This window comes from Galeopterus variegatus, unplaced genomic scaffold, assembly GCF_000696425.1.
Source record: "Galeopterus variegatus unplaced genomic scaffold, G_variegatus-3.0.2 Scaffold3063, whole genome shotgun sequence".
NCBI classification, from domain to species: Eukaryota; Metazoa; Chordata; class Mammalia; order Dermoptera; family Cynocephalidae; genus Galeopterus; species Galeopterus variegatus.
The window spans coordinates 27,917-46,129 of NW_007729174.1; the positions used below are offsets into that span (position 1 = coordinate 27,917).

The 18,213-nt window shown below is 38.1% G+C and overlaps 1 protein-coding gene across 2 annotated transcripts in view; it reads left to right on the plus strand.

The window, feature by feature from the left end:
- The first annotated feature begins 1,231 nt into the window (after positions 1-1,231).
- LOC103599702 (melanoma-associated antigen D1) overlaps positions 1,232-18,213 on the plus strand; it is a 92,703-nt gene continuing 75,721 nt past the window's right edge. Inside the window, exons 1-2 of one of the 2 annotated variants that reach the window (XM_008583847.1) lie at positions 1,268-1,295; positions 15,039-15,184. In XM_008583847.1, coding sequence (XP_008582069.1) covers positions 15,101-15,184 — 84 coding nt within the window. In that variant the 5' untranslated portion in view covers positions 1,268-1,295; positions 15,039-15,100. Of the gene's footprint in view, positions 1,296-15,038; positions 15,185-18,213 lie in introns of both variants that reach the window. The other variant, XM_008583849.1, reaches the window with a different exon arrangement.

Below are 18,213 nucleotides of genomic sequence, written 5' to 3' on the forward strand. Positions count from 1 at the left end.
AGATAAGGTCTCTTTTAGGTTTGTAGGATTCATCAGTCTATGAGATAACCATAGTTTTTACATTGTCTTTTCTTTATTAATAATTTTTTTAATCACACTATAACTCTGATAGTCGTTTATGCGTTTGCCTCCCCAACTGGGTGGAGGGTCTTGAAATCTAGGACTGTGTCTTATTCTACTTTGTACAGGCAGCATCAGGAACAGAACCTTGAAATGAATAGGTGTTCAAAATTTGTTGGTTGAATGAGAAAACGTAAGTGAAATTGATGAATAAACTATAAAAATACCAGCAAAAGTTAGAACCTTATGCTAGACCCCTTCATTGCCCTGACCACATTTTGGTCATTTATTCATTGAACAGACATTGATAAACACCTATTTTAGGCTCTTATATGTGGTCAGGTCAGCTAGGCTCTTATATGTTTAAATGCCACTTTTAGCCCTTAGGCTGTGGGCTCCTAGTGCAGTGCCTTTGGGTGTAGCATAGTGTTTGGGACGTGGTAGGCTCTCAGTATATACTTGTGGACTGACTGAAAATAACCACTAAAGAAGATAACGGTGATGCAGATTTTGGGCTCAGAAGAGCTTCCTGGAGGAAGTGGCAATAAGCAATTCAATATTGAACTTGTTCTGAAGGTTCTTAACTGGAGTAAGGGTCATTCTTATTATTAAAATATTGTACAGTTCTCATTTTCTTCCTTTTCTTGGGGAATATGTAAGTATACAAGAATGCTTTCTAAATGAGTCTACCTTTATTCATTTGAATATGGCATCTTAACTCTCTGGTACCATTTTGAGACAAAAATGATTGTGATTTTAGATTTTTTTTAAAAAAGTTTGAAATCGCAGTATGCCATTAATAAAAATGAACTTTTTCAAAATAGTATGCTAGGAAACAGTAAACCAGTACGGTAAATATGTAATCGTAGACATTTCAGACAGAGATAATGAAGTTGCTAGGGACTAAGGTGAAGGGAGATCTTTCTAAAGCGAATCAACAAGCGAGGTGACAAATTGTATATGTGGGGTTTGGTAGAAATACCGCAGTTCCTGGGATGGCGAGAGTTAGGATTTGTAAAAAATTAACGGATTCCCTCTCCCAGACGGTTTACATCACTATGCTGGTTCCGATCTGGTGAGAGAGCCAATGAGATAAAGCATTGCAGCTTGCTAGAGAGGCACAGGAAGCTGATGGGAGTGAACGAGTGGGTGGAGGCTGCAGGGGCTAAAGCTTCCGCCCAACAAACGAGGTTAGCACTTCCGGTCAAGCTATCGTCGCTGCCTTCCTCGTCAAGGTGAGTGTAAAGAAGGGGGCTGGTAATTCTCAGAAATGAATCCCTGTACACTCCAGGGAAGCGTAACTTGCCTCAGCATGGGGTGGAAAAAAGGAGAATTCATCCCCGAAGTACAATGTATGAAGGATGCTTCTGACGCCGTGTCTCTCATCGCCTCACTCTCTTCTCTCTCTTCCTCCGGAGATGGGAGATCCACACCCGCTCCCCCTCCTGACTCTTGTGGTTCTTTTAATCCTCCTGACCCCGGTCGTGATTCACCTCCCCTCTTTATCCCGGATCCTCTTCTTCGGTCTTTCTGAGCCTGGGACATTCATTCTCTCTACCTCAGAACTCTTTCCTACCTCTCACCCGCACCTTCCACCCTGCACCCTATTAGCCTCAGACTTTTTGCGAGCCCGTTCTCCCGCTCTGAACTTCTATTCCTTGTTTTTCCTTCCAACCCCAGTATTTTACTCCCCCTGCTGACTTTTGTTCTTTCCGGTCTCCCTCCAGAGGCCAGTAAATGATATACTTTACAAAACCAGGTGTGACTTCAAGGTCAAGGCTATTGTTTTTTGTTGTTCTTTTAAAAAATAAGCTGAGGCAGAAATCTTAGATCCTTAAGAGACATAGGAACTTGTTCAAATTATATCCTTTTATTTTTTTACTCAAAACAAAATTAGACATCATTTAGATATTATTGCACTGATTTCAGCCCTCTACTTAATTGCATTTGTTTTTTATGTTGACGTAAAACTGAATCCCCAAATTTGGGGGAGGGGGCAGGAAACAGTGGGTTTTGCCTATAACCTGGTGTCAGCTTCAGAGGGTGGAAGCTTTTCCATCCCCTGTAAAACCTCTTTTAGAGAAGAGATAGTTGACAGAAATGACATCCAATTGCAAATCTACTTCATGTGAGTTGAGGTTGTAATGCAAATCCTGTTCTGGTCTCTGGTAGCAAATATTGGACAGCAAGTTGGCAGAGTTTTCAAAGATTTTTCCTAGGAGCTTCGCAAGTATTATATAATCTATTTGTTGTAATGTAAACTTTTTTTCGTTTGTTGCAATGTGAAATATATTTTCTGTTCCATTTGTTATGTGAAAGTTATTTCATGAGAACATTAGTTAATAATCACAATTTATTATTTTATTTATCCTAACGATCCTAAAATTTATGGTGAGGATCAGGGTTTTTCAGACTCTAAAGAGGAATTTAACCAAAGTTCTCCTTGAACAAGCATTTTACTCCCTTCTCCTCCTGTAACTAGTGTATTACGCTTATCAAAATAAGGGGGTGGTTCTCTTTTCTAGGCTAGGTATAATTTTTCAGTTCTTTTAGAATAAACAATAAGGCAGAGATTTCATGACACCAAAACACTTAGGAAATTTTTCAGAGGGTATTGCTGATGTCTTTTTATTCTCTATTCAAATCATTATTACACAGCATCTAAATATCATTACATTAGTTTCGATCCATTGTGCATCCATCAGTCTGCTCATTCGTTTGGTAATTTTTATTGAATAACTTTTATGTGCTAGACAGTGTTCTAAGCACTGGGGATACAACAGCGGAAAACAAAAAGTTTTAAACCACAGCTGGGAGACAGACGATAATTGTATATATCATACCTATATAATAGGTTGTGATAGGGAGGAATGACATTATTTTAGATAGGATGGTCAGGAAGCCCACACTGCTAAGGTGACATTTGAGCAGAGACCTGAAGGAAATGAGGGTACAAACTATGCAGATATTAGCGGGAAAACAGGATATATTCCTGTCGTGGTCTCTGCATTTGTTCATTCTGCTTCCTACACTCCTGTCCCCACCCCCGTGTTTCCCTAGTGGTCACTTTCCTGCATAGTATTAATTCAACCCTCCGCATACTGAAATAACCTGATCCATCCACATAAATTCTCCATATTCTCTTCCTCCTGACTAGCTTCTTGCTACCATTTAGGTGAATTGTCAGTTATCAGCCCCTCTAGGAATACATCTCTCTACCACTATCTCCACGTCGTCTTCAGTCTGTTTATTGCTAGTGCACTGTGTGCTGTCCTACAGCATATTTGCTTACCTCTCTCACATAAACGTTTGGTATAGTAAACTGAAATGAATTCAGTGCTTGTCTGCAACAGACAAGCTTTTAAATACAGCTTCTCCTCCATTGTTCAAAACCACCCTCTAAGGTCAGTATTATCACTGTTGATTGATGATAAAACCAAGACCCAGAAGTCTATAGTAACTTGCTAAACTGTGGTGCAGTTCATGGAGTTAAGGTCTGTCAGACACTTGGTCCTGGTCTGGTTCTCTCTCTCTGTCTATCTCTGTTTATTAGTGAGAAATAGAAAATACACAGAATATTTTATTTTATTATTTTATAAGAATAATCTGCATATAGAAATTTCATTTTTATGTTTCTTTTTACAAGTCAGATTATATCAGGTGCTCGAATTACTCCCTAGTTATAAATATTAAGAGCTGAGAGGCACCAGAACATTTTAAATAAAAAATTTAAACAAGCAGAAGTCGAAAGAATACAGTGAATACTTTTATATTCTGAATGTAGGTTCAACAATTAACCTTTGCCTTATTAGCTCACTTGCTCACTTATTCGCTCTCTTTCTTACTCTATCTATCCATCCATCCATTTTTTGATGTATCTATTTTGGCTGAACCATTTGAGACTTGTGGACATCATCATTATTATTATTATTATTATTATTTTCAGTTTTATTGGTTATGCATATTCATGGAGTACAAAGCTGATGGTTACCACTTGTGATCAAGATGTGATGGCCAGATCAGTACTATCACCATGCCCATTACCTTAAATTGTGATTACTCGCCATGTCCCCATTTTTAAGTAAACTTAAGTACATGCAGAAAAGTGCACATAAGTATACAGCTCAAAGCATTTTCACAAAGTGAACACACCTGTGTAGCCAGCATTGTGATCAGGAAACAGAACATGATCAGCATCCGAAAGATCTTGAATGTGTCTCCTACCTGTCACAACTTAATTACAAATTAATCACAATCCTGGCTTCTATCACTATATAATAATTTTGCCTGTTTTTGAACTTTATTACAATGTAATAATACAGTTTGTACACATTTTTTTGTATCTGGCTTCTTTGGCTTAAGATTTTGTTTTTGAGATTCATCCATGTTATTAGGTGTAGTAGTAATTTATTTTAATTGTTTATAGTATTCCATTGTATGAATATACACTACAGTATAGTTAGCCTTTTTGTTGTAGATGAGCATTTTGGTTGTTTCCATTTTTGGCTTGCAAATAGTACTGTGAACATTCTAGTACATGTCTTTTGGTGATATATGCACACATTTCTGTTGGGCATGTAACTGAGTCGAATTACTGAATTATAGATTATGTATATGATTAGCTTTAGTAGATACTTCCAAAGTGATTGTACTAAAACAATTCTAATATTTTTAAGAGTACAAATTGCTCTAGAATATTACCAGCTTTTGTCATTATCTTTTCCTTTTAAGAAAAATGGTAGCCATTCTAGTGGTTATGACTGCTGAATTTATCTCATTGTGGCTTTATTTTGCATTTCTCTAATGACGAATGTGCACCTTTCCATATGTTTGTTAGCTCTTTGGATTTTATGAGGTGCCTGTTCAAGTTTTTTGACTACTTTTTCTCTTAGACTATCCTTTTATTGATGCAGAGGAGCTCTTTCTATGTTAAGGATGTGAATACTTTGTTGGATATATGTATTGGAAATCTCAATGGCTTGCATTGTGAATCTCTTAATGGTGTCTCTTGATGAACTGAATATCTCAATTTTAATATCATTAAATTAATTATCTTTTCTTTATGGATAGTGCTCCTTTGTCCTGGTTAAGAAATTCTTGTCTTTCCCAAGATCGTGAAGCTATTTTCCTATGTTGTGCTATTGTTTAATCTCTCATGTTTATATTTATGATCCCTCTGTAATTGATTTTTATGTATTTTGTCAGTATGGGTATAGATGTGGGTAAAGGTTCGTTTTTTTGTTGTTGAAATGGGCATTCAATCAACCCAAAACCATTTATTGAAAAGATCATTCTTTCTCTTTTGTAGTGTCATCTTTTTCATAAGTCAGATTATTGAGTTATATATGTGGGTTGGATTCTGGATTCTGTTGTTTGGTTTATTTGTCTCTCCTTGTATGAATAAGACTGTCTTAATTAATGTAATTTTACAGTATACCTTTTCTTTTTAAAAAAATTTTATCAATATACAATGTAGTTGATTTTCATATCCCTTTACCGATTCCTCCCTCCCCTCTCCCCCGTCCCACCCATCAACATCATATCTCTTCACTTGTCTTAACAAGTTTAAGGAATTGTGATTGTTGTGTCTTCTTCCCTGCCCCCCCCGTTTGTTTGTGTATTTATTTATTTATTTTTAGCTCCCACAAGTGAGTGAGAACATGTGGTATTTCTCTTTCTGTGCCTGACTTATTTCACTTATTACCTTTTGTATGGTCATGTAATTCCTATAGTTTTGTTCATCTTCTTTAATAATACCTTGGTTATTCTTGGTCTTTTGAATTTCCTTATACATTTTAGAATCAGCTGTCAATTTTCACAAAAATTTTTCTTGGTATTTTGATTGAGATACCATTTAATAGATCAATTTGGGGAGCACATATCATGGCACCTCACCCCTAAATAACTCAGCATTTATCTCCTAATATTAGAAACATTTTATAAATAATTAATTGACATTATCTTGCCAGAGAAAATTAACAATAATTCCCTAATATTATCTCATACCTAATCTTTTGTTTGTTTGTTTGTTTTTGGTGGCTGAGTGGTACAGGGATCCAAACCCTTGATCTTGGTGTTAGCAGCACCATTGCTGTCCCGATCTCATACCTAATCTTTCCAAATTTCTATTTTTCCCCAACAAGCTTTTAAAAGCTGATATTGAAAACCAGTGTCCAACCTAGATTAGTGAATTGTTATGGTTTTTGAGATTTTATTGGTGGAGTTTTCTCTATTTTGTTGAACTTGTGAATATTTATATATTTAGTATTTTGCAGTCATTATTTCCTCTGTGGCTCAAACTGTCTAGTCATTGGCCAGTAGGAGCCCATTCATGTTGGCTTCTGTATCTTTTTTCTTTTACTACATAAATTTTTAAATATATTCAAAGTAGGAAATAGTAAAATAAATATGCATGTATCCATTCCCAGCTTCAACAATTAATGCCTTTTTTTTTTTTTTTTTACCAATTTTATCCATTTTTTTTTTTTTTCCTTTTTGTCTTTTTTCGTGACCCGCAACAGATCGCAACCCTCAGTGTCGCGCCCATACCGGACCAGGACCGGCCACGGGATCGCAACCCTCGGTGTTGCTCCCGCCCCTCGCTCAGCCAGTGAGCGGCCGGTCTGTATGTGGGATCCGAACCCTGGGCGGGAGCGCCACCGCGCTTCCCAAGCGGCGCACTATAGCAGTGCACCACTGGGCCGGCCCAATTTTATCCATTTTAAGAAAAGTTTTTTTTTTTTTTTTTTTGGGGCTTTGGCTGGGAAAGCCGGTCTGTATGTGGGATCCGAACCCTGGGCGGGAGCGCCACCGCGCTTCCCAAGCGGCGCACTATAGCAGTGCACCACTGGGCCGGCCCAATTTTATCCATTTTAAGAAAAGTTTTTTTTTTTTTCTTTTTGGTGCATTGGCTGGGAAATGAACCCAGGTCAACTGCTGGGAGGGTGTTTTATCTATTATTATCACCTGTTTTGTTTGTTTTTTTTTCCCCCACATCCCAGATGTTATGTCATTACACAAATAAATAACTCACTATGCATCCCTAGCTCATAGGTGCATAAAGTAACCACTGGGTCATTATAATACTTAATAAGATTAACAATAATTACTTATATCATTTAATACTCAGTGTATTAGTCCATTTTCTGTTGTTTATAACTGGGTAATTTCCACATGCTCTCTTCCTCTCCTTATAAAGCCCCCAGTCCACTCACCGACATCCATTAAACCATTAACTTGTTAGTCCATGAATGGATTAACCCATTCATTAGAGCATAGTTCTCATGATTTAATCATCTCTTAAAGGCCCCACCTTTCAATACCATAGTTGGAGTTCCTTTTTTAAAAAAAAATTTTTATTGAATCATAATTGATTATACATATTTTCAGGGTTCAGTGTTGACAAATGTTGATCAAATCAATATTACTAGTTACAAATTGTACTTATTCTTTATGCCCGGTTTCCAATCTCAACCTGTCCACGTCTCCCTCCCCCCTCCCACCTCTGGTAACCCTAGATTTCTTCTCTCTCTCTGAAATAGTAGTGATTACTCTATTGATTTGTTGCCTAGATGATCTGTCCAATGCTGAGAGGTGTGTTCAGCTCCCCCAATATTTTCGTAGAGCAGATGCTTCTTCTGTCACTCTGGAATGAGCTTTGTGGAGAGACCAGTATTTGAACTTTTGGGGGACACATTCAAACCATAGCACTCAATCTATATTCAAATTTTCATGATTTTCTTAAAGATGTCTTTTTACAGTAGGTTTAAGTCAGTATCCAAAAAAGGACCATTTATTGCCACTGGATGTTTTTCTCTCTCTTTTTCTATCAAGTCCCTCCAAAGACCCCCCTCTTACAAGACCATTGATTAATTAGAGAAATTAAGTCATTAGATCTAAAGAATGTGTTATATTCTGGATTTAGATGATTGGTTCCTTGATTCACATTTATTTTGTTTTCCCATTCCCATGTTTCCTGTTCATTGACATTTTGGAACTAGAGGCTAGATTGTTTCAATTATTTTTCAAGAGAAAGAATCATTTCAGGCAGTGCTATATATTTTCTATTGCATTTAATCATGTCTAGTTTTATCGTTTTTTTACTGATGCTTGGATTGATTTGTCATTTCAGCTGTTGTGTTCACCTGATCCCTGCATTGTACCTTCTCCTGCCAACCTTTCTCCTTTTAATTTAAGCAGCCATTGATGATACTTGTGTAGATTCATTATTTCAGTAGTGGTTGAAAAATAGTGATATCTAATTCTTTCATTCCTTCTGCATTATTAACTGGAATTATTTTATAAAGAAGAACTTTTCCTCATCTTTTTTGGTCCTGAAACATTTTATGAAAGAGAGTCAGGATAAATGCTGCTGCTTCTTTTTTTCATTTATGAATTTTCAGAGTAATGAGTTGGTTTCTTAGTGACCTCCATTGTTCTCTTTATTTTTTTTTTTCCTTTTTTTTGTCTTTTTTACTGACTGGTAACGGGATCGCAACCCTCGGTGTCGCGCCCGTACCGGAGACTGGCAACGGGATCGCAACCCTCGGTGTTGCACCCGCACTGCGCTCAGCCAGTGAGCGGGAACCGGTCTCCACATGGGATCCGAACCCTCGGCGGGTGCAATATATTTGTTGAATTAATGAATGAAAACACAAGCAACACAAAGAATCACACAGACTCAGTTAGTGTAACTAATATTACTAAAGTCTATAGTTTAAAAGCATTTTTCACATATATCATTTCCCTAGCTATAATGGTTTACTTGCTTCCAGGTCCCAGGACTTTAATAGCATCCTGTGTGACTGCTCAAAACCCATCTATAGGCTTTATGTTGCATCATACTATAAAGCATTCTAGTGATAGAAAAGAGGAATATGAGAGACCATGGGCTTCAGGGATCTAATTCGGCAATGAATTAAGTTTTATGTTAATCTTGTTCTGAAACTTCCCATTCTTACCTAGGTTCTCTCTCTTTTTTTTTTTTTCCTTTTTGTCTTTTTTCGTGACCGGCAATGGATCGCAACCCTCAGTGTCGCGCCCGTGCCGGACCGGGACCGGCAATGGGATCACAACTCTCGGTGTTGCACCTGCAACCTCGCTCAGCCAGTGAGCGGCCGGTCTGTATGTGGGATCAGAACCCTAGGCAGGAGCGCCGCAGTGCTCACAAGCGGTGCACTATAGCAGTGCACCACCGGGCCGGCCCCCATTGTTCTCTTTAATATCATTAGGAACTCATGGATTTTTATGTATTTTAAGTGTACCAATTCATTGTGGTCATTCCTTTTTTTATGCTTAAACTTTGTCATTTTAGAAATTAGGAGTCCCTTCTGTTTGGTTCCTGTGTTCTTTTAAGATGATCTCATTAGTCTTTGTTGGCTTCTTTGCTTTCTGGCATAAGATATTTTAGACTCATCATGTGCACTCCCTGGCCTAGCCCTGGAATCAGCCATTTGCCAGGAACTGTGTATTTTTTTCAGTGAGCATTGGTATTTAGGAATCAAGATGCGGAGCTGGCTGGTTAGCTCAGTTGGTTAGAACACAGTGTTATAATGCCAAGGTCAAAGGTCGGGATCCCCATACTGGCCAGCCACCAAAAAAATAAAATAAATAAAAGGATAAATCAAGATGTGAGTACTCAGGGGATTATTATTATTTCTTAGTCATGCTACCTGACCTTTTGTTGTGCCCTTTTCCCTGCTATTTTGCATACATTTGAATGACTCCACCAGAATTCCATTGAAAATTAACTAAACATGGCTTTCATTTGTTTATGTATTCATTCATCCAGCAAAAATTTATAGAACACAATACTGTGTATCTAGTTTTATGCTGGGCACAGGGGATATGAAGGTAAACCTGACTGTCTCCTGTGCTTGAAGAAGACTCATAGTGTGGGTATGAGTAAATAGACAATGTCTGAACAGTACTGTGTTGGAGGGCAAATGGGGTGACAGGCTGTAGGAGCACAGAAAGAGCATCTGAAATGCTTTGCAAAGGAGCAATGGTGCTTGATATTGGATGAGAAGAAGGAGGTATGAAGGTGGAGGAGCTATGAAGCATGTTCCAGTCAGAGGAAACTGGAAGGGGTGGGGAGATTTTACATATTCAAGGAAAGGCATGTATGTAGTTGATTATGACTGAAATATAATTGTATGAGTTTTTCAATTTTCAGGAAGTTGACAAAATGTTCTAGTAACCACAGATATAAAGATGTGAAACATAGTACGTATGTATTATTCATTTTTATTTTAAAACTAATGATGGAATAATAAATAATTCCAAATTTTAATTAAAATTAGCATTTAATGTACTTCTTGGACCTGACTATATTTTTTAATTATTTCACTAATCTTAAAACATACTTACAATGAGGAGATGTTTATTTCATATTTTAGTTCACTGCTTTTTTACTTTTTTCTATTATTATTTTTGATATCTCTGTAAGTGTTAAGAATCATTGAAAACAGCGACATATTTATTGTGGCTCTTCACTTGACCTCCTTTTATCCTTTGGCTGCTTTTTGTTTAAACCTGTTTAATACCCTGACTACAGCCCCTTACATACTCACAAGACGAAGTTATTCCATACTCTCAAGACAAAGTTATTCCAGAAAACATGTCTTCTTTCTTTATTGCCAATTGGACATCACACTAACCCTGTTATTTTTTACAGCATGTTACACTCTTCTCTGCATTATGTGCCAAACTGCCTGAGGCCATCCATCTGACAGATATTGCTTGAGTAGTATGTTACACAGGTTTGTGGCATACCAGTGTCTTGTGGTTTATCAGTTGGGAATTTGGAGACTAGAGGTGTGGGAGAGAACTCATTTGTGGCCAGGAGGTGAAGGGAGTGTTGTATAAATCACTGAAGAATATGGGCAAGCTTATTTTTCTAGAGGTCACAAAGGAAAGATTCCAGGTGGGAAGGAGAGCAGTGAAATGGTAGATCAAAGGGGAAGTGGGCAGTGGGTGTGGCTTGCTACTTTTTATTCCCTCTATTTGCCTTCTTGATTATCAGAAAAATATTTTTCTAGAGCCCCAGCAGACAAGAACTGTGAGTTAACAAAGGAGGGAGTTGGAGAAGGTTAGAGAAAAAAATGTACACAGAGAATGTCAGAAGTGGTAGGAGACAAGTGAGAACAATAGATTGATAGGAAGCCTTAAGAAAGTTAGACCATTAATTAATCAGTCAATTAAGTAAATATGTACTAATCTAGACTTTGCTGGATAATGAGGTTATATAGTTGAATTAGAAGTGTTTTCAAGGGCCGGCCCGTGGCTCACTTGGGAGAGTGCGGTGCTGACAACACCAAGTCAAGGGTTAAGATCCCCTTACCGGTCATCTTTAAAAAAAAAAATAAAAACAAAAATAAAAAATAAAAAAAAATCCAAAATCAAGATGTTGACAGTCATGAGCTCCCTCCGACGGCTCTAGGAGAAAACCCTTCCTTGCGTCTTCCAACTTCTGGGGGCTCCAGGTGTTGCGTGGCCTGGGGCTGTGCTCCAGTCTCTGCCTCTGTCTCCATGTGGCCTTCTCTTTGTGTCTGCATAACTGACTCTGGTGGGTGAGATAGACATAGACATTGCAACAGGGAGTGCTATGATGGAGGAGAGACCAGGGTGTGGTGGTGGAAGTAGAAACATGGAGGAGGGTCCTCTAACCCATCCTAGGGGCTCAGAGAAGGCTTCCTGCAAGAGACCACGTTAAGAACTGAATTTTGACATAAAAATAGCAGTTCACCTGGCAATGGATAGGAATCCTCTGAGTGGGACCAGAGAGCAAGTGGTCATTTAGACCATGTAGGTAGCTGACTGGGTGTGTCATCTAGTCTTGAGTTTGGAAAGTAACTAAAGTAATGGACAATTGAGAGGCCACTCCATGGTCTAATAGAGCTAGGGAAAGGGAGCAGGTGGAAAGGAATAGTTTCACAAATGATTAAATTTATGCTATAATATTTATCACCTTAGCCCTCTGGAAGAGTAGCCTCTTCCATTTCACCCAGTATGCCACAATATTATCATTTTCTATATACACCATGCCATGAAAAAATAAGGATGCACTTGGATATTGAAGATGCATTGTGTAACTCTGTACCAGAAGCTTTTCATAGGTTCTCTTGACTCATGCCAGCAACTCCATGGGGGGGCAGGGAAGAAATAAAATTTGAAATTTTGAGGTATAAAATTCAGTGATTTTTAGTATATTCATGAGGTTGTGCAATTGTCACCACCATCTAATTCCCGAACATTTTCATGACCCCCAAATGAAATCTCATGCCTATTAGCAGTCACTGCCCATTCCCTACTCCCCTAGCCCCTGGAAGTCACATATTCTTTCTGTCTTTCTGAATTTGGCTGTTCTGGACATTTCATATAAATGAAGTCCTGCAATATGTACCCTTTTGTGTCTGGCTTCTTCCACTTAGCATATTTTTAAGGTTTATCCATATTGTAGCATGTATCAGTATTTCATTTCTTTTTAAGGCTGAATGGTATTCCATTGTATGAATATACCACCTTTTTATGTATCCATTCATCAGATTGTGGACCGACATTTGGGTTGTTTCCAATTTTTGGCTATTATGAGTAATGCTGCTATGAGCTTCTGGTACACATTTTTGTGTAGACGTGTGTTCTCATTTCTCTGGGGTATACACCTAGCAGTAGAGGTGCTGGGTTGGATAGTAACTCTGTACTTAAGTTTTTGAAGTGCCAAACTTTTCCAAAGTGGTTGCACCATTTTACATTCCCACGGGGAGTGAGGGTTTCCGTTTCTCCACATCCTTGCCAACACTCGTTATTTTCCTTTTTTTAAATTACAACTATCGTAATAGGTGTGTATAATAAAGAATCTGACTCAACTTTTTAAATATTTGACTGCTGACATCTTTTAAGCCTCATCTCTCCTTCTTCGCCTTCTACCCGGCACCTGGGTAAGTTGTTACGAAAATGTGGGTGCTCCCTTGTTTGGAGATGGCAAGAGGTTCAAATCATGCAAGCACCTTCCTGCATGATAGAACCCTCACTCCACCCTCACCCCCTTACCACAGTAAGAACTCAAGTCAATCTCCTTTCCTTGCTCTTTCTAACCTGCTTGGGAGAACTACCTTGCTTTCCCCAGAAAAGCCTCAATTATGTAAGTAGTAGACCTTTTCATATCATTTTGGTGTGTGTGAGTCTGAATGTTGGAACCAAATTCTAGGTGAGGTCCTTCCTTCCTCTGCAAGGTGACAAGAACAATTGGCACAATGACAGCCACCATGGGGGGGGGGGGTGTCTTTCTTTAATTGTTTTGGCTTGCTAACTGGTTCTCCTGCCTGTTGGTAAGCATGCACTTTGAGCTTGCAGATTAGCTTATGCTTTAGTTGTGCTATGTTGTCCTGTATCGTTGATTCTTTCGGAACCTCTGTTATAGGTTTAGCCAAGTCAAAAGTTTAGATAATTTAATTGGCATTTAAGAACAGGTATGTAAGATTGGGGCCCTCTTTACAGTGGTCTTGGGTCACATGTCTTGGCCCAGACCTATCTCTGTGTCTTAGAGTAAAGCCGTGACTGATGACCAATTGGTTATGTGTCTCAATCTGGCTTTGACCCCCACAGCTGCTTGCCAGTCAGGTGGTTGCTCTTGAAAGAGTAATCATTAGGGAATCAAAAAAAAAAAAAAGAGAGAGAGGGAGAGAAAAAAAGTTGCCATTATGTGGCTTGCTGAGGTCTGTACTCCTAAGAGGAGATGGCTCACCATGACCCTTAAGTATCTCTGTTGCTGCTGCTGCTGCTGCCTGTGCCTCTGTTGCAACAAACTCCTGACCCTCAAGATTATGGGGACAAACACCCATGGCACCCCCGTGGCACAGAGAAAGGAGTAATTGGAACCCAACTAACCCCCTGGTCCTTAAATTCTATATAACCACCATTGCCATTGGGGGAGGCCTTTTATAATGAGAATGCTGATTTGAGGCTTTCTACAGGGAGAAATTTATAAATATGAGCAGGGTAGAGAGACCCCCCTGAAATATATCCAGTAACAACAAAAGGAAGTAAAAGAAAAAAATCTGGATACAAGAGGAACAAACAAAGGGAGGGCCACAGTTTAACCCAAGTAGAATCCAAAATTCACTGAGAAAAAAAGATTTTACTAAAAGAACAAAAGGGTGAAAGGTGCTGATTAATGATGAAATGCAGCAATTAGCAAGCCTTCATGACCTTAATTAATATTGGAGCTCAAATTAGTTATACCTCAGGATCCCACTAAATTTAAGCAAGGTACCTCCTATAATCTTAGAGGAGTTCCTGAACATAAAAAGGTGGACAAACAAGTATCCCTTAACTTGACTTTTGAACTATTTATTATCTTGCCTGAATTCCTCACATTTGTACCACATTGTCTTAAAATGTCCTATAGTGGGTATGAGCACTCTGATACAATGAGTGATAAAATTAAAGTTAAATTAAGTCTTGGGCCGAGCCCGTGGCGCACTCGGGAGGAAGCGCGGCAGCGCTCCCACTGCGGGTTCGGATCCTATATAGGGATGGCCCGGGTGCTTACTGGCTGAGCGTGGTGCGGCCGGTCTCAAAAAGGACAAAAAAAAAAAATTAAGTCTTTAGCACATACAAATTGGTTTGACTGACAAAGTAGATCCCATGGACTATACCCCAGTTAAAATAGTTAATACAGCCCACCATGAATTAGAACAAGGCCTACAAAGACTGAAAACCACAGTGCAAGGCATATTTGGTAAAAGGATGATTATCCCTACTGCTTCTCCTTTAACAACCCAATTTGACCTATTCTTAAACTTCAAATGAATGGCACCTAGTGGTTGATTACCATAATGCTAATGCCGTGGTCTGACATATTAAGGTCTCCATACCCAATATTATTGACATTATTGACTCCATCCAATCAGCAACTGGTTAATATTTTGCTATTATAGATTTGGCTAATATGTTCTGTTCGGTGCCTGTTTCAACAGCCTTTCAACCTCAGTTTGCTTCCACCTCTGAAAGGACACAATACACCTTTACCTGGCTACCCATGGAATACCTCAGCGGCCTTGCCATCACACACAATCTTTGTATGCAAAATCTTAACTGCGTCCAATTTTCTTCAGGAGCACAGGTATGTCTGCATCAATGACATCCTCTCCTGAGAGGATTCATTTGACACCCTCATTTAGGAAATATAAATACTCACAGAATTGCATACAAAAATGTGATGGGCCATTGTGCCACACATATAGTACAAGGCTTCACTACCTTGTTTAAATTCCTAAAAATATTTCATAAACTGAGGACCACTTTGTCTCTGACACTGTCAAGAAAGTAGCTATTGACCCTCTTAGCAACCACAACTTCTTTTAGGCTCATTTGCATTCTGGAGGCAAAATATTCCTTATTTACAAATTTTCTTAAGCCCATTTATGCTGTTTTTTGCAAAGCAGCTCACTGTGAATTAGGGACCCCTCCAACAAAAAGCTCTGGAATCTGTCAAAATTGCAATATGACAGGCACTCCTGTTAGTGACCCCAGATACTGCTTCACCAGAGAGGTTTTAGCTCCCTCCTTATTTCTCCTAAAGTCTCTGGACCACCCGTGATTGCCATAAATTGACCATGGGTTTCTGATGCAAGAAACTGCCTTTCTTAGACCTGGTATATACACCATTATAGAGACAATTGCTAGGTACATAGTGGGCTCTCCTAGAAATAGAGGCTGTTACAGCCCCTGAACCCATGACCCTCTATACCCAGCTGCCTGTTATGCCTTGGGTCATGGAAGCCATAAACTACAAGCTGGACATGGCTTCTGAGGCCTCCTTGCCACAAGATGGAGCCAAACCTGGGCTGTCTGGCATATACCACTTGCAGGAAGGGTAGCCAACCCTGTCTTCAGTGTTTTGCCAAAATCCATGGTGCTGAAGGAGGTCACTCCTCTCCCAGACCTTACCTGTAGAGCCCCTTGAAATCAACTGAGTGAAAAGCAATGGGAGTTTGTACACTTTATAGATAGCATCACAACCAGTACATACAATGGAGTTTGCTGGAGAGCTGATGTTCTTCATCCCTTAACCAGAATGCTCCTGATAGAGACAGGGCACAGGGGTGAGCACAGTTGACCAAACTTAAGGCATTTACCTTAGCACTGAATAACCTAGCTAACAATCAGCCCCATCTGCACTGCATTTTTACAGGCTCTTAGGCCATTGCTTAAGAGTTTTCCCATTCAGGAAATAGAACTCTGGGAATCTTTAACCTCATAGATACCCAAAATGTAAATCAACGTAACTCGTACATCTATACACAGTAAAGCCACAACAAAAATATTCACCAAGAGAATCTTTTTCTCCCTTATTGTTTGAGACATCATTGATAGTGACCAAGGCACTCATTTTACTTCTTAGAATATACAATGCTGGGCTTAAGTTTAGTTTTCTCTTCTTTTTATAGTTTATTAAGGTGAAAGTCTAGATTATTGTTTGAGATTTTTCTTGTTTTTTAATGTAGGCATTTGCAGTTACAGATTTCAGTCTGAGTACTACTGTCTCTGCTGTATCTCATATATTTTAGTAGGTTGTGTTTAAGTTTTCATCATTTCACAGAACTTGCTAATTTCTTGTGTGGTTTCTTTGACCCTTTGGTTATTTAGGAGTGTCTTGTTTAATTTCCACTTTTTAAATGAATTTCCAAAATATTCTTCTGTTACTGATTACTAATTTAATTCCATTGTGGCTGATGAAGGTACTTTTTATGATTTCAGTCCTTTTAAATTTATTGAGACTTATTTTATGATCTTGGAGAATATTTTATATGCACTTCAGAAGAATGTGTATTCATTCATCTGTCATTGGGTGGAGTGTTTGATATGTATCCCTTAGGTCTACTTTATAAACACTGTTGTTCAAATATTTTTCTTTGTTGATCATCTATCTGTTATTGAGAGTGGGGTATTGAAGCAGCCAACTAATATTGAATTGTTTGTTTCTCTCCTTAAATCCGTCAGGTTTTGCTTCAAGTATTTTGGAATCTGTTGTTAGGTGAATATAAGTTTATGATGGTTATATCTTTTTGATGGATTGGCAGTTTAATGATGATAAAATGTCCTTCTTTTTCTCTAATGACAATATTTGTTTTGAAGTCTATTTTTTCTGACATCAGTATAGCCACTCCAGCTCTCTATTTGGTTACTGTTTATATGGAATATCTTTTTCCACTCCTTCATTTTCAAACTATTTGTGCCTTTGAGTCTAAAATTAGTCTCTTTAAGACAGTGTATAGTTGGACCACACTTTTTTGTACATTCTGCCAACCTCTGCATCTTTATTGTAGTTCAATCCACTCACATTTAGTGGTTACAGTTCAGGTAGAATTTACATGTGCATTTTATTATTTTCTATATGCCTTATGTCATTTTTGTTCTGTTCTTACGTTACTGCCTTCACTTGTCTTAAATATTTTTTAGTATACCATTTTAATTCCCTTGTTGTTTCTTCTACTATATATATATATATATATATATATATATATTATAAAATATATATAAATATATAAATTATATATAAATATATATATTATATAAAAATATAAAATATATATTTTAGTTCTTGCTATAGAGATTACCATTAACATCTTAATTAATAGGAATCTAATTCAGAATTATACAAATTTACTTTCTATAGGATACAAAAACTTTGCTTCTGTAATAGCTCTGTAACCCTGTAACCTCCTCCTTTATTCTGTTAGTGTCACAAATTACATCTTTATGCATTGTATGTCCATTAACAAAGTTATAATTAGTGCAGCAGTTATGTTTTAAATCAGATTTGAAAATATAAGAGTAACAAATTTTACATTTATACATTTTTTTTTATATTTGCCTATGTAAATATAAAATTCCTTTGGCCTCCTCCCCTTCAGAGTAGCAATCCCCATGCCACAGCCTCTGGACAGAATTCCCAGTTACCTTCATTGGTGCACTTTATTTCTTCATGTGACTTCAAGTTACTTTCTGGTGTCCTTTCCTTTCAGGCTGAAGGACTCCCTTCAGTACTGGTCATAGGGCAGCTGCTAGCTGGTAGATCTCTCTCAGTTGTTTATCTAGTAATGTCTCAATTTCTCCTTCACTTTTTTTTTTTTTTTTTTTTTTTTTTTT